This window comes from Peromyscus californicus, unplaced genomic scaffold (genome assembly GCF_007827085.1).
Source record: "Peromyscus californicus insignis strain IS unplaced genomic scaffold, ASM782708v3 Scaffold_3__1_contigs__length_106647218, whole genome shotgun sequence".
NCBI lineage: Eukaryota > Metazoa > Chordata > Mammalia > Rodentia > Cricetidae > Peromyscus > Peromyscus californicus.
In genome coordinates, this window is record NW_026294551.1 from 54,352,809 (window position 1) to 54,368,942 (window position 16,134).

General features: G+C 53.1%; 1 protein-coding gene across 5 annotated transcripts in view; it reads right to left on the reverse strand.

The window, feature by feature from the left end:
- Window positions 1-360: 360 nt before the first annotated feature.
- Pik3r5 (phosphoinositide-3-kinase regulatory subunit 5) overlaps window positions 361-16,134 on the reverse strand; it is a 63,288-nt gene continuing 47,514 nt past the window's right edge. For 3 of the 5 annotated variants that reach the window (XM_052758183.1, XM_052758184.1, XM_052758185.1), the window contains exons 6-19: window positions 11,844-11,913; window positions 7,932-8,106; window positions 7,223-7,376; window positions 5,972-6,055; window positions 5,025-5,745; window positions 4,753-4,915; window positions 4,335-4,460; window positions 3,745-3,873; window positions 3,504-3,597; window positions 3,209-3,285; window positions 2,932-3,025; window positions 2,771-2,853; window positions 2,148-2,260; window positions 361-2,036 (exon numbers count right to left, since the gene is read on the reverse strand). In XM_052758183.1, the coding sequence (XP_052614143.1) occupies window positions 1,895-2,036; window positions 2,148-2,260; window positions 2,771-2,853; window positions 2,932-3,025; window positions 3,209-3,285; window positions 3,504-3,597; window positions 3,745-3,873; window positions 4,335-4,460; window positions 4,753-4,915; window positions 5,025-5,745; window positions 5,972-6,055; window positions 7,223-7,376; window positions 7,932-8,106; window positions 11,844-11,913 (2,225 nt within the window). In that variant the 3' untranslated portion in view covers window positions 361-1,894. The remainder of the gene's footprint in view (window positions 2,037-2,147; window positions 2,261-2,770; window positions 2,854-2,931; window positions 3,026-3,208; window positions 3,286-3,503; window positions 3,598-3,744; window positions 3,874-4,334; window positions 4,461-4,752; window positions 4,916-5,024; window positions 5,746-5,971; window positions 6,056-7,222; window positions 7,377-7,931; window positions 8,107-11,843; window positions 11,914-16,134) is intronic. The other 2 variants (XM_052758186.1, XM_052758187.1) reach the window with 2 other exon arrangements.

A 16,134-nucleotide genomic window follows, 5' to 3' on the forward strand; every position in this document is an offset into this window, starting at 1 on the left:
TGGAGGAGTGTGGATGGAAATTTAGCACAAACATATTTTCTATAGAGTGGAAAATTACAAATAAAATAATCCCCAAGAGCCTTACTTCTGCTACATGTGAAATATTTTTAAAATTTTCACTGTTTTTATTTATGTGTGTGTGTGTTTCTGTGTGAGTGAATGCCACATGCGTGAATGCCTTCGGAGGCCAGGAAAGGGCATCAGATCTCTCGGAGCTGGAGTACAGGCCGTTGTGAGCCCCCCTGTGTAGGCACTGAGAATTTGGGTCCTCAGGAAGAGCAGTGAGCGCTGCTGAGCCACCCCTCCAGCCCTGAATTGACAAGTGTAAAGTCCAAACAGTTCAGCGACATGCTCTGTAACTGTAGGTCACTAACTATACAATAAATCAATTTTATTTAATAATAATATTAAATGCCATCCATTGATTCATGTCATGCCGGTCATCGAGGAGAACAACATGCTCAAGCGCGGCAAGTTGAAGTACACTGAGATGCATGGATGGACACTGTTCCAGAACCTGACAGACACACGGACAGCCAGGATGCAGGGATGACAATACGGTGACTCTGTCCAGTCTCTCAAGGCACGAGCGCTCTGGTGTTTCATGGGCTCCTAGGAGCCCAGGGTCTCTGGTGCAAAACAGTTCTGGAGGGCGGGAAGGAGGCCTCTCTGTGCATCTTGTTAAGCTTCCGAGGTTCCTTACCGGCCTGTGCCAGCCCAAGTCCTGGTCCAGACTGCTACCTTATCACTCTAGCCACGTTTTGTCAACCTTTTGAGCTCCCCCAGTCCGGGAGGCTTCAGTTTCTGGGTCTTGGCCTATTGTGTACCAGTCCTTCCCTATGCATGAGTGCCCCGTCTCTCCCATCAGATATTCATCTCTCCGTCCTCTACCTCTCCGAGATCTTGTCCAGACAACGTGTGAGGGCAGAAGCTGCCGCACACAGTGCACACCAACCCTCCAACTGAGAGGAAGTGCGGGCCCTGGCCCCGTCTGCTAGGGAAGTGGAGGAGGACTCGTACCTAGGTAGCCCTTCCTGACTGCTGCTTAGCTCGCATGGGCTCTGCCTCATCCGTAGGTGGGGAAAGGTCAAACAAGGATGACCTTGAAGCAATGACAGTACTCAAGGGCAAAAGCAGGCATCAGCCGCAGAGGGCCAGAGGCCAGTTTTTTCCGGGCAGCTGCTGGGAGCCAGGCCCTGGGCAAGGTTCTTCAGGGGCACTCCCTCTGAGGACTTAGTTCCCTTTTACTTAAGTACTGAGGAAATGGAGGATCAAAGAAACATCAACTTCCTCTGCTCGTTTGGCTAGAAAGGAACCAAGTTTGTCTTGTCTCCCCAGCATCTGAGACCCAGAAAGGGGCTCAGAAGAGAAATTGTACCAGGTCCTAGCAATGGACCAAATATTAGTGCTGTTTTTCAAGGGATCCGGAGAACTTCAGAGAGAAAGCGGGCATGTTGTAAGACGGGTGGGTAGGATAAAGAGATGGTATCTGAGGCCAGGAAAGAAGGTCTCACCCGGCTTTCTCTGATCTATGCCTCAGAGAGACTGACCTCTAGACAAACCAAAGACAGGCCCAGCCTAGGGCTTGGAAAGGAGGCCTAAAACCACAGTCAAGACTCAGACCTTTCTTCAGGGTCACTCACCCATCCCTCCCTCTGCTCCGAGGAATGCACAAGGCCAGGCAGCCAGGCCCTTCTCTCTCTAATGCCTGTTTCCGCATCAGATCTCCGAGGTTCCAGATACCATTGGCCGCACGTCCCTGGCCCATGGCAGGGTCTACAGAGGGATCCTGATACAGCCCAGGACAATTAGGTTCTCCACAGAGAGCAGCTGCCCTGCAGAGTGGTCCAGGAGAACCTGGGCGCTTTCCTGTCCAGCCTGGTCCCTCCTTGTACTAGGGCACAGCTCCACTGAACGTCATGATGGGGAGGCAGAGAAGGGAACACAGGTCAGGAGCAGCCTGTGCTGGCTGGTTGAAGGACCTCTGGGGTGGCAGGCTGCTCTTCTCTGGCTTGTAGCAGGGCGACACTTCACACCTACAAGGCAGGGCAGGCGAAGAACAGGGCTCTGCAGACCTTGGATGGGAGAGAAGAAACACCCTTCCCTGGGACCACCTTTGCTGAGCAGAGCTGGCCCCCTTTTCTCACCTGACCACGCTCTGCAGGATCTTCCTCTCATCCTGGTCTAGACACACAGCAAAGGGGCAGCTGCTGGAGCCGATGATCTGCACCTTGTCCACTTTGATGTGGGATGTACTGATCTGGAAGGGAAGCCCTGGTCAGGCACTGGAGCCCTGGCCATACCTTTGCCAGCCCTGAGCACTTCCTTACCCTAGAAGTGCCCAGAAGAACTGGGGGTGGGGGTGGAGGGGGTGGGGAGGGGGACAGGACTGTCTGGCAGCTCTTGAGAGCTGACCATCAGGCAAGACTGCCTCCTCCCCAGTCTCTGCCTCTAACTGAGTCTGGAGGAATCAGTGCACTGCCCTCTCCAACCCGGAGACCCCAGAGTTCCCTGATGTGGCGCCCACACTGGCTCCGACTTGGTGACCCTGAATGACCATCATACAACCACACGACCTTTTCATCTATATGCCTCCTCCACATTCCACGCTGTGTATACCCACAACGGTCCACCACCCACATGTGCCTCTCCTTTCCCAGCAACCCCTTCTCAGTCCATCTCATACACACATAACACTTAGTCACCTTCATGTGCAAGCCCCACCCCACTCCCGCCAGGGCTGTGGGTGGGAGGTGAGAAAAGCCCTTACCTGGTTAAAGCCTTTTTTGGACCTTGGGTTCTGCCTTTTCAGCACCTCTGTCAGGGTTAGCGTCAGCATCTCCATGCTGGAGTCTGAAGGTCAAGGGTGGCTCAGGCCAGGCTCCAGACCTCCCAGCCACACCGCCCAGCCATCCTCTCCAGCCTGCTCACCTAGCTCCTCCGGCTTCTGGCAGGCCTTGTTGAGGTTAACAGAGGTACAGACCTTCTCTAGGTTACTCCAGCGGCTTCGGCCACTGATGGCTCCCTGGAAGGCAGCATGGCCAGACCCTTCAGCCCAGAGCCTGATGCCTTGGGAGGGTCTGGATGCTAATGGGACACCTTTTGGTACCAAGGGAAGTCTGGGGTCTACGAGAGGGCCTGGGAACACTTGAGGCACCTCTGGGGCCAAGCTCTGGGGAGGAAGGAACCCGGCACAGGCCTCGCTTACCTTGCTGTAAATAATCTGTAGTGTGAGAGGGACGGCTTCCCGGTCATCATCGATGCCCAGCCGCTTGCTGCCTGGACCTGTGCCACACAGACACCCTTCACTCCTCCCCCCTTCCAGTGCCCCCACTTCCCTGGGTACCCTCTTCCTCTGACCTAGACTCTTCAGGGCCCCGGCTCCCCAGGGCCAGGATTCTCCTTTTGCTCCCTACTCCTCCCTCCCTTTAGCCCTTCCCCTGCTCTCCCCTCACAGGACCCCACCTCCTAAGCATCTCTGTAAGGGCTCCCACAGTGCCCACCTGATGCCTTGATAGCGCGCGTGGCCGCTGAGTGACCCAGTTCCAGAGACTGAATGAAGATTTCCGTAGTCTTCTCTCCAGTGACGAACGTCAGCTGGAAGGGGCAGGAACGGCGCACATCTATCAGTGTGGACCCCTTGGGCTAGCACAGGGGCTTCTAGGGGTGAGGGCGGGGTGCTGCAGGCCCAGATGGCCCCATGGCTACCGGGGAGTCTGGGAGAAACAGGACGGCACGCCTCACCTCTGTCTGATAGACCTGCAGCAACACGGGACGGGCCGCAAAGCGGCAGTAGTAGAGCAACATGTCAGCCAGGATGGGCAGCTGGGTGGCCGAGCCCTCCAGGGGCCGAGGGTCTGCCTTCAGGGACTGCTATGGTAGAAGGGACAGCCAAGCCAGGTGGGGGACATGGCAGAGTGAAGAAGCCGTCGGAGGAAGGGAGGTAAGGACACACACGCAGACAGAGAGAACAGGAGGGAGAGAGAATGATCGGGAACCTGGACGGAGTATTGGGCAGGGAGCCCAGGGCAGCCTCGGTGCCCACCTTGCCTGGCACACAGGCCTCTCGGGAAACAAGCCCACAGGGACGAAAGGGAGCTGACCCCTAAATCCCTTTGTGCCCTTCTGAGGATCTGCCCCCCTTTACCACAGTGGCCCCGGCTCTTGTCCCTAACACCCCTGGATTCAGCTCCCATTCTGCTTTTGACATATCCTCCCTCTTCCTTTCCAAGCCAGCCCTCGCCCTCCATGGATCTCCCCGCAGCCAGAATCTTCAGTGAGGCTGAGTGACAGCAGCCAGTGGCCTCTGACCCCCTACCACAGAGTCTACCTACCTGGCAAAGGACTTCGGGAGGCAGGTACATGAGGCCCAACACATTGCGTTCGTACCAGGGGTCAAGCACACCGAGGTAGTGAGAGATGTCATTGGTACTGTCCTCCCACGGGGCCATGCCTAGCTCCTGGGGTAAGGGATGAGAGTTATCCCCAGCCACACAGAAGGCCAGCCCGTCATAGCTATGGAGCACAGGGTTACATCTGTAACCCCAAGAGAATTATGATGAGATTCCATCTCTGTCATACAGCAGAATGTCACACCCAAGTGCAGGGCAGACACCTGGAAACAAGGGCCAGGCAGGTGGAAGTACTCGCAGACACAGGGGGTCATTGGGGATGATTTTTCAACCAGTACCTGGAACCCGTTCTTGTCTATACCACTTTCCCATCCCTACTGGCCCAAGGTTGGGGACGTACTGCAGGGCTGTGGTGCCTCAAGGGGTCTGCTGGGAGCGGAGATGTCTGGCTCAGAGAGGACGGGCGGGCACCGGAGCTGGTTCCGTGGCTTCGCTTCACAGGCACGTAGAAGAACTGAAGCTTGAAGAACCGTGTGAGGAGCGGGTGACTGTTCTCCAGTCTCCTAGTGAGGACACGGTGAGAGGTGAACCCAGGGTGACTCCAGGACTCTGGGTAGGCACCACAATAATGCTGCATAAGGCAGAGCCGTGGCACCCTGTTCCCATCTTTACCTGAGCTTACTGTATGCCCGAGCCACCTTCCCTGAAATTCGATCAGAGCCAAAGACCACAACCCGTAGTGTGGAAGCCTTGGGGTCCTCATCCCCACTGAGGAAGGGGCGGCGGCGGTGGCGCTGGTGGTGTGAGGGTGGGGCCAGAAGCCAGCTGGGTATTTGGGTGCTGAGCTTGGGCTGGGGTAGGGAGCGTGAGCGCTGAGCCCTGGAGGGGAACTGGGCTGGACAGTCCAAGGGGCTGCAGAGGCTCCCTGCCCGCCGCAGGGGCAGGGTTGGGTCTGAGCTGCCCTCCAGGTTCCGAGAGTCCCTCCGCAGGACCAGCTGGCTGGTGCTCTTCAAGAGTTTATAGATCCTGTTGAACTTATGCCCAGGCCTGCGGTGACCCTGGCGTTGCCGGCTACCGGGCTTCTTGGGCCACTCTGGGGAGCTTTCCTCACTGTCCTCCACATAGCCACTGTCCACGCCATCCGAGAGGCCTGAGACGAAGGTGGTCAGAACCTGGCGGGACAGCACTGGCCCCGAGGCCTGAGAGGAGGTAAGCAACAGAGTAGAGTCGTGAGACACCAGAGAGCTGGTGGAGAGGAGCGAGTCCCTTTCAGCACAATGCCTGTCCATCTCCAAGTCCTCCTCTTCCTCCTCCTCTTCCTCCTCTTCATCATCTCCCAGGATGCCTGGCTGCAGCAGTTCCTGTTCCTTGAGAAGGACTTCCTGTAGGATGTCTACAGGGAGACAAAAACCGTGTCTGGGCTGGTGTCCTCTGAACCCTTGCAGAGGATGATGGGCTCTGGAATGGCAGGAAGTGTTTGGTCCAGGGCTAGAGTGCCCCCCACCCACTAGGCTTCTGGCCTGTGTAGTGAAAGGGCCCAGAGGATCGTGAGGCATTCACAGGATCAGACAGACAGCTGGCAGTCTGGGTCCAGCGCCCTGACTCCGGCTGTCCCTTACCGAAACTGTCCTGGTTCCAGCTGTATGTGTAGCACCTGGCGACAGGGATGGGGATGGTGTGGAGTTTCCCAGGTTTTGCAGTGTCTGTAAGAGCAGAGAGGACAGGAAGAGGGGACTGGGAGGGGGCCCTGAAGAATGGCCAGCCCAGTGCCCTGGCCTAATAGAAGAGGCCAGCGTGGGAACAGTAGAGACAAGAGGCCACAGAGCTGGATGGGCTGAGGCGGAATGAAGGCTGGGATACCTGACTCTCAGCTACAGGGCCTTTCTTTAAAGTACTATGTAGATGGCGGGCCTTATCCCTGCTATGTGGGCGTGGACACGGCACAGGCTCTGAGCCTCCTTTTACTGTCAGTACAGGAAAAGATCAGAAACACTTTAAAAGGTTTGCTTGTGGCCGGGCGGTGGTGGCGCACGCCTTTAATCCCAGCACTCGGGAGGCAGAGCCAGGCGGATCTCTGTGAGTTCAAGGCCAACCTGGGCTACAGAGTGAGTTCCAGGAAAGACGCAAAGCTACACAGAGAAACCCTGTCTCGAAAAACCAAAAAAAAAAAAAAAAAAAAGGTTTGCTTGCATGGCTTTTGTTTGATTTTTGGTTTTTTCAAGACAATGCTTCTTTGTGTAGCCCTGGCTGTCCTGGAACTCGCGCTGTAGACCAGGCTGGCCTCGAACTCACTGAGATCTGCCTGCCTCTGCCTCCCGAGTGCTGGGATTAAAGGTGTGCACCACCACCGCCCGGCTCGCATGTTCGTGTTGAGACAAGGTCTCACTACAGAACTGGCCTCAGACCCATAAACTCTCTGTCTTAGTTCTCCCAAGTACTGAGATTCCAGGTGTGTGCCACCATGCCAGGCTCCTTAAAAGGCTGTGTGGGGAACACGGTACCCTGAAGCCAACTGATGCTCAGAATCTGTGCCACCTGACTCTGTGGTAGGAGTGGACGCAACTTCTCTAACCTTCTTGAGAGCAAGATGTGACCATGATGGAGGTGGGGCCAGGGACGCATGCAGACGTGAAGAGAGCATCCCGATGCCCTCAGTGAGTTCCTTTCCTCTTGCTAACATGATGGCAACCCAGCCTTGTAGCTGCCCACAGGAGCTCTGCCCGGGGGACTTGAGGAGCACCCAGATGCTGGGGGACCTAGCCACTGCAAGGCTCTGTGGGGCAGATTGGCCAGGCCTGCTGGCGTGCACACACTGGGCACCAGAATAGACGATGAAGAAGTGGGCAGCGCTGTTGTCCCCCGGCCCTCACCTAAGATGCCAGGGAAGCCAGCTTTTTCTCCCACTGCTTTCAGCTGGGTCCGGAGCCACCGTCGGGCCTCTGCTGCATCCCCAATGCCAGATGCCAGCTCCTGGGCTTCTGCGGTCTCAGTGAAGATGTCCTCGAGCTCTTCTAGCGTCTTGGACTACAGGTGCAGGAGGAGACAGGTGTGGTCCTGGCCCATGGCCAGGCTGTCACCTGCCTCTCCCAGTTCCCAGTACCTGACCAAGGGCTGTAGTGAGCAGCTACCCGCAGCCTCTTCACCCTCCTGGCACTTGAGTGGCTAAGGAGTTGAGCTCCCCTTATCCCACTGCCCTCCTACCTTCATTTTAAGAAGCCGGGGGCAGCGGGGAGCCCAGAGAGAGCACTAACAGAGTGGGAAGGATTTCACACCCCTCATGCACACAGAGTGGTGAAGGGTTGTCCACACAATACAGCTAACTGGTCACAGAGCCAAGAAAAGAAACCAGACCTTTGTCCAAGTCTCATCCCCTTTTCCATGGCATGGTGCCTTCTTCTGGGACACTAGGCACCAACACCCAGCCCAGTGCCCGAGGCATGGCCAGATTCCGGACAGGACCCAGCAGTGCACCAGGGCCAGCCCTGTAACCACTGTGTAGCAATGCCACTTGGGGCTATGGAGGTAGCATATCTCCACAGCAAAATGCTTCTTCGTGGACCCAGGTTCCCTGGTTCTTACCTGCAGCTTGTTGTGCAGGCTAGGAAGGTCACAGTGGGCCCCAAAGGTGGCCTGGAAGGCGTGCAGGAGCAGGGTGGTGTAGGCACCATGTGGTGACTGCCCGGGTGCGCTCAGCTTGTCTGCCACAGCAAGGAATTCGGCCTGGACCTCAACCGGGTTCAGCAACAGCACAGTGCTGGGGACACAGAGGACAGGCCACGGTGCTGCTGCATCCTCTGTGCCTGGGGGGCTCAATTCCCTATGGGACTCCTCACAGGCCAGCAGAACTAGCCAAGTGAGAGCAGCCGCCTGGAAGGGGCTAGGGGCGATGGGTGTCCATTTCCATGGGGAATGCTTATGATTGTGCTGGAGTGTTTTGCAGGTGGAGCTTTCAGAGACTTTCAAAGCCTCTTTCAGAACTGAACTTGAGGGGCTGGAGAAAAGGCTTAGCAGTTAGTCACAGATACTGCTCCTGCAGAGAACCCATGTTCCCAGCACCCATCTGTCAGCTCACAACCATCTGCAACCAAGCTCCAGGGGATTGGACACTTCTAACCTCTGCAGACACTTGTACTCACATACCTACACTCCCCTCAAAAACACACACACACACACACACACACACACACACACACACACACACACACACATAATTAAAAATAAATATTTTTCTTAAACTGAACTTGAAGAGCTGGGGATGTAGCTCAGTTAATAAGAGTAATTATCTAGCATGCATAAAGCCCTGGGTTCGATCCCTACATAAACTTGGTTAAACTTGGTGTTGTGGTGCATGACTATAACCCCAGCACTTGTGAGGGAGAGTCAGGAGGGTTAGAGTTCAAGGTCAACCTTATCTACATATCAGTTTCTAGGCTAGCCTGTAATACAAGAGATTCTTCCTAAAACAAAACAAAACAAAAAAACAAAAAAAACAAAAACCAAAAAAAATCCAAACAATAACAACAACACAACAACAAAAAACAACCTGAATTTACTTTTAAACCTGTTTACCTTAAGTTAGATTTTAAGACAGGCTCATGCTGTGTATTCCAGTCTGCCCATGATTCTCTGCCCTTAGCTTACTGTCTGCCTTGAGTTTTACATAGTCATTTATTCCTTTGGGAAATCTGAAGGGATGTGAGTTATTCACAAAAGGATGAGTACTAGTCGAGGTGATTTGAAGTCCAGTGACCATTTTCCGGGGGAGAGAGAGCAGGCCTGCCGTGGATGTTCTTTATTGTGGCCTGGGTGACATCTGCCCAGAGGAAAAGGTGTCCAGTCAGCCCTGCCTCCAAATCCTCCACTCCTGGGGACATCTTTCGAAATTAGCCCAGAGGGACCAGGCTTCGAGTTTGGGGCTGGGAGAGGTAAGTGCTGGGCCACCTCTCCCTCCCACCCAGCAGGTCACTTGGGGCCCTTGTGGTGTCAATGTTCAAATGTCTTCGTTACGGAAACTTTCAAACACATTCAAATATTAAGAGAATCATGGAGCCTGGGGTGCGTCACAGCGGCCTTTCTTCTTTCTCTGTGGGTTTCAGAACCTCAGAATGTTAACCCACAAGGGCTGTCGCAGAAATGGTCTCACTCTCACACTCCCACGTTGCATCAAACTCCAGGGCAGAGAGGCACCAGGGAGGCAGGGTTCCCACCAGGCTCTAGAGGTGTCTGCCGTGGAGGGGGGCAGGGCGAGGTCAGAGCACAAAGACAGACAGGCGGGCCCCATCCATCAGAGACACTGGTTTTGGTTTTTGTGTTTTTAATTCTCTACTCAGAATTAAAAAGAGGCAGGCTCTAGGAACGGTGTCCGGCTGAGGCCCTGCTGAGCACGTGGTCACCCCTTCCTACCATAGGTATGTGCTGAACCCCACTGTGTGCAGGACAAGGACAGGTGTGCCCCTGCCCTGTCCAGCTTGACTTCTCTGCTAACGATCTTGTCATTGGTCTCAGTTAACAGACAATGAACATGAGAACATTTTCAAATCCTCAGCTTTCCTGGCAACTCTGGTGCTTCAGTTGCCTTACTGGAGAAGGAAGGCCCTTTCTGACAGGGTTAATACGAGCCTTAAATGAATCCATATCAATAAGGATGCTTAGAACAGTGCTGAGGACCCAGAGAGAGATGGCTCAGCAGTTAAGAGCACTGGCTGCCCTTCCAGAGACCCAGGTTCGATTCCCAGCACCCACACGGTAGCTAATAACCATCTGTAATTCCAGTCCTAGGGGATCTGATACCCTCCTCTGACCTCTGCAGGTCCCAGCGACTCACATGGGGCACAGACATACATGCAGGCAGAACACCCATACACATAGAATAAAAACAAAACTTTTAATTTAATAAGAGAATAATGCTCAGAGTTGCAGTGAATAATGAAAGGTATCGGTGGTTATTACTAGTTCACCCCTTCAGGTCTCTGGAAATACCTTATTTACCTTCTCAACTATTGTACACAGCCCTCCTTACTCAAGGTCTTGGTTGCCTGCGGTCAACCGTGCTCCAAATATATACAATGAAAAATTCCAGAAACAAACAGTTCCTAAGTTTAAACCGCAGGCAGTCCAGCTCCACTCACCGGAGACCCGGGCCTTCCTTTTGTCTGGCATTTCCACCCTATACAAGGCCTGTCCATTAATCTGTAAGTAGTCTCAATGACCAGATGAGCCACCCAGGCACCTCAGGGTTGTGAGCTTAGTTTTCTTAATAATTTTACCAAGGCACACGCTGGCATTTTGGATATACCAAAGAGACACTGAAAGTTCTTGTAAGTGAAAGTTCTTGTTATGTAGAGGGTTTGACACTATCTATGCTACAGGCACCTACAGTGTGGTTACCAGGACCGGATCCACTGCAGAGAAGGGATGAACTGCCCAGACTCTTTTCTGTTTCTCAGCATCTGCCACGGGCTTTTTTGTTGGCTCATTTTTAACTTAGAAGTGTTTCAAGTGCCTAGAGCAGTGTGTGCTCAATAGTGTGATGTGTGTGTCTGAGAGAGAGAGAGAGAGAGAGAGAGAGAGAGAGAGAGAGAGAGAGAGAGAGAGAGAGAGAGAGGTCGAGCCCGGGTCCTTGGGTTTCTGGCACATCAGGATGAGGCAGCATTCACAAACTCGGAGACCACAGGCGGGTCCTCAGCATGGGTCCATTCTCTAGTATTTCCCAACTGCAGACCCCAAAGGGTCAGGTGTGATAACTCATGCCAGAAATCTCAGCACTCAGCAAACTGAGGCTGATTGATACAAATTGCAGGTCAGATGGGGCTACATACTAAGCTCTAGGCTGGTGTGAGCTACAGAGTAAGACCCTGTCTCAAAAGTAATTCAAAACCGACACACACACAGACACACACACACACACTACAGCCAAGGACTCAGAGGTGGAGATAACATCAGCATGTGGAGTTCCAGTCAGGTCTTGTTATTTAAATGGGATAGAGACTCAGCGACTCACTAACTGTGTGATCTTGGGGAAATTACTTGACCTGACCTCCAGTCTCTTCACCTGAAAATTAGATGAAGAGCGTAATGTGTGCTGGCTCGCTTTTAGAATCTGAAGGAAGGGGACTGGAGAGATGGCTCAGTGGTGAAGGGCACTGGCTGCTTTTCTAGAGGTTGCAGGTTCGATTCCCACCCATAGGGCAGCTTATGATCATCTGTAACTCCAGTCCCAGGAGATCTGATACCTTCTTCTGGCCTCTATGGGCACAGACATACGTGTAGACAAAACACTCATTAAAAATAAACATAAAAATAAAAATAAAATCAATCTGAAGGAAGACCAAAGGCAGGATAATGGAACTCAAGTACAAAATACCACCATAGCCAGCAGTTTCCGGGTTCCTCGTTGGTTGGTGACTGGAATGGGCAGTAATGGTTGAGTGCTGATGCAGGGGGGTGGAAAGGGTAGAAGGTCCTGCTTCTCCCTCCCTCAAGAACACTCACACAGTGGAACTTCGGTGGCTCCTGATGGGCAGGCCCTGCTCAGCCCTCACCAGCCGCTGGTAGGAGATCCCTGTGGACCAACAAACAGAGGAGAAGGTAGGTAGGCTTAGGTCCCAGGCAATCCTCCTGGGCCTCCTTCCAAGCCAGATTCTGGACAGTTGAGCTGGGAGTGCCCATGAGGCTTCGGGGAAAAGCTGCAGAAGTCAGCTGCTTTTCAGTCCTTGGGCAAGTGCTTTGCTTTTGTGGACCAGTCACTCTTCCCCTGCAACATACAACCCTGTGACCTCAGCCTTCACACCAAAGCCACCCTGAGTCTCTCTGGCTGCCCTCTGTCCCTTCTTGACCACTTTGTCCAGGCCCCGTCCCCAGACTGGGGACAAGTAGCAGGGGAGAAATGGATGTTAGAGCCCTCATGTATCCTGACTCCTCCACCTGGCCTTGGGCAGACAGTCATTTGACCCTGGCCCTCAGTTCCTCCTGAAGAGACAGCAAGGGGGGGCACACCTCTGGGGCTGCTCATAGCTGAGTCCCAGACCCACTTAGATGCACCAGCATGGCTTTCCTGGGAGGGAGAACTTCATGGAAGGGAGAACTTGGGCCCAGGAGGCTGTCAAGTAGTTCCTAGACCCTTGCATAATGTCACCCAGGCCTGGTGTCTTCCCACAGTGGGGGAAGATGTGTGTGCCAAGCACCCATCAGCCTCAGATTAGCCAGGTAGCACCCTTCTGCCCTCCTCTTCTCTGCCTGGCTTCCCACACCCCTTCGGGGACCTGAGTCTTGCCTAGTGCCCGCTTTCTCTGAAGCTCAGTCCCCATCACAGCCTGCCTCCCTTCCTCCCCTGTGACTTCAAATACCCTAAAAGGAAACAACATCCAGAAATAGTCACAAGGAAGTCCTTGTTGGGGATAGGGCACCCCTGGCTGGGACTGAGTTGAGGAGCAGGAGGGGATTCCCCTTGGATGCAGGAAAACCAAAAGAGCTATAAACAAACACAAAGGCTATGAATTTTGTTTAGTAAGTGACAGGAAATCACCAATCCGTGTTCTGATAACCTGGGGCCTAACTGCTTTAATTGTTGGCCATTTGTGTGATGTTTGGTTTCTGTAATTGTCACAAATGCTAAGGTTAGGTCTACTTTGCTAAAGGCATCCTTAAAACTGGCTTTTACTCAATCCTTAAGAGTTTAAGGATTTGGGCTGCCATCTAGTGGCCATTCACATACATTGCAAACAAATTCAACCCCGCCACACCTTATGCCACACACAGCATAGACCAACGTTATTCTAGACTGCTGTACACACAGGCGAACAAACAAGCAAATCTTCTGTTGCCTTTATTCCCTTTGTGTGTGTGCGTGTGTGTGTGTGTGTGTGTGTGTGTGTGTGTGTTGCTGGGTAGGGTGTGCTAGGCAAGCACCCACCCTCCCTAGCTCTATCTAATGTTTTTATTGTGGGTGTGAGTGTGTTTGCATGTGTATGTGTACGCGTGTCTGCATGTTCATGGGCCTGTATGGATGTATGAATGTGCATGCAATGTATGTGTGCGCTTGTGGGGGCCAGAGGTTGGCATAGGGTGTCTTTCCCGATTGCTCTCCACCTTCTAAACAGAGGCAGGGTCTCTCACTTGAACCCAGAGCTTGCTGGTTCTGCTATCTAGCCAGCCAGCTTGCCTTGGATTTGCCTCCCATGCACTGGGATTACAGGTAGGCTGTCAATCCCGCCCAGAAGTCACATGGTGCTGGGAGGCAGAACTCTGGTGTTACAGCTGAATGGTAAGTGCTTCGCCCACGGAGCAACAGCCCATCAACGCTTTGTAAATGAGCAGTCCACTCCCCAGGGGCTTCTCATCTTCACTCCCGGTCCTGCCTCTGTTGACCTAGGATGGATAGCCAGTCACACCCCAAGCCATGAAGTCCCTGTCCCTGAATATAAGTTCCCCCCAAATGCCAGGCTGTGGACTTCTGAGGCCACTGCACCCCGTGCCAGGTGTTTGCCCTGGTGCCAAACCCAACCGCCCAGCCTCTTCCTTGTATATGTGTCTTTGGACTATCGGGTATTGGTGGCAGCTGCAGACCCTGTACTCACTCTTCTGTGATATTAATGGGAGGACCACTCTGTCATGCTACTTCTCTATGCCCATGTTATGGGTTTTTCCATCACCTCATCTTGGGCCTGTGGCACAGTTAGAGCGGGGGCTGCTCTCCATGTACTTCCCTGCTTTATTCTGCACCAGTAGGGGAACATTTGGGAAGACACTGGAACCTCCTGGCACACGCTGAGCCAGAGAAAGCTGTGCTCTGAGCTAAGGACGCGCCAGAATAGTCAAGACACCCACAGTTCCAAGTACAAACACAACCATTTGATAAAACTCCCAACCCCACCCTGAAGACATCCCTCAGTGTCCTCTGACCTCTCTTGGTGATGGACTCTATTGCTTATCATGAGGTGAGGGGTTTATGGGGATGCACTGGTGGGCTAGGGCCTGAGCTGGGAACATACTAGAATAGAGCAACCCAGGACGAGGGACTTCATCCTATTCAGGAAAATCCCCCACAGGGGCAGAGTGCTTACATGAAGACAGGCACAGCTGGGTCTTCCAGGCACAGGGTCCACCTGTCTTGGTAGGAATGAGGTGTCAAGAAAACGGCAGAGGACTTCTCCATGACTTTGGGCAGTAAGTAGATGTAGGTGCCCCTGTGGAGCACTTGTCAGTGCGTGAGCGTGGACAAGCTGCTTGCTGACTACTTCCTGTTTCATCATCCCAACAATGAGTATACCAGTGACTACACCAAGAGCTGTTCTGAGGATACATGGGAGGGCACTCGCCATGTTGAATACACTGTGAGCACACCGTAATGACATCTCGGTCATGATCAACAGCAGAAGTCCTGCTTTGACGGGAAGTCTCAGAGAAGACTCAGCAACCTGTCCAGAGTCATTAGCCAGTATGCACCGAAACAGAGGTCCTTGTCACACTGAGGCCCGTGTTCCTTCTCTCACACTTGACTGTGCAGCCTGGACAGGGGAAGTGAATTTCTCACTTACGTACATGTTGGGAGTGTCACATCATCTCCTCACCCAATAGGACTGTATGTGGCCTGGTGAGACAATCCCTGAGGTGTGTATGCTTTGAAAATTGCTGAATGCCTCATACGGAAAGGGCCGGTGTCACCAGCCAGGATTCCAGATCAGTCCTTGGCAGGCACGTATCATATTCTGCGTCACCGCATGAGCAAGGAGTCAACTCCCAATAAACACACAGGCTGAAGCCCCAAAGGGCTGTGCTGCAGGGTTGACGCCATGGGGGTGGAGTCAAGAAAAAATAGGAAGTCCTGCTTTGATAACCACCCACTTCCTCCATACGTATGGAGACTACCAGCTGCTATCTCCATAGCAACTGAGTCTCTGAGACGTAATTGGGGAAGGGACTAGCTCCCTAGGTCCCTTGTTATCTCTCTTTTGACCTTGACAGGACCTGTCTCTGAAGGTATCAGCATCTGGATGTTTACTGTCCCTTGCGTGATGAAATCAATGAAAGCAGCACTTCATAGACTGCCCTGAGAGACAGGCAGTGCTGTGTGCCCATTGTTCAGACGGGGAAACTGAGGGAAACTGAGGCTTACGTAAGCTCCACATCTTGCCAAAGGGCCTAGCAGCTAGAGAATAGCAGACTCGGAGCCAGGATTTGGAATCACAGAGGTCTGGTCCCAAGAGACCACAGAGATATTGGCCTCTCCTTCAGGGGCTCAAGCTCCCTGGTCTCTATCCCATCTATTGCCTCCCTTGGCCAGGCCCACTGAGCATGGGAGGGGTTGTGCAGAAATACGCACTATCAAAAACCACACTAAGACATTCTCTAATAAGCCTGCCTCCAGGTCATGTGGAAGAAGGTAACTTTGTTTAACCCACCACTTGCTAGGAACTAGGGCTGGCTTCTGTAAAAGTAGAGGTTACCTTGCAGAGAGAGAAAACTCACAAGTGTTTTTTGTTTGTTTGTTTGTTTGGTTGGTTGGTTGGTTGGTTTTATTTGGTTTGGTTTTTCAAGACAGGGTTTCTCCGTGTAGCTCTGGCTGCCCTGGAACTCACACTGTAGACCAGGCTGGCCTCGAACTCACAGAGATCCTCCTGCCTCTACTTCTCAAGTGCTGGGATCAATAGCATGCACCACCAAACATGGATACTCTCTTGCCTTTCTTGAAGACGGCTCTACTATCTTGCTCTTGGCTCAGCAGCAAATGGACTCTAACTTCGATACAAGCTCAGTCTATATCTGTGGGAGCTTTTGAGCTGTT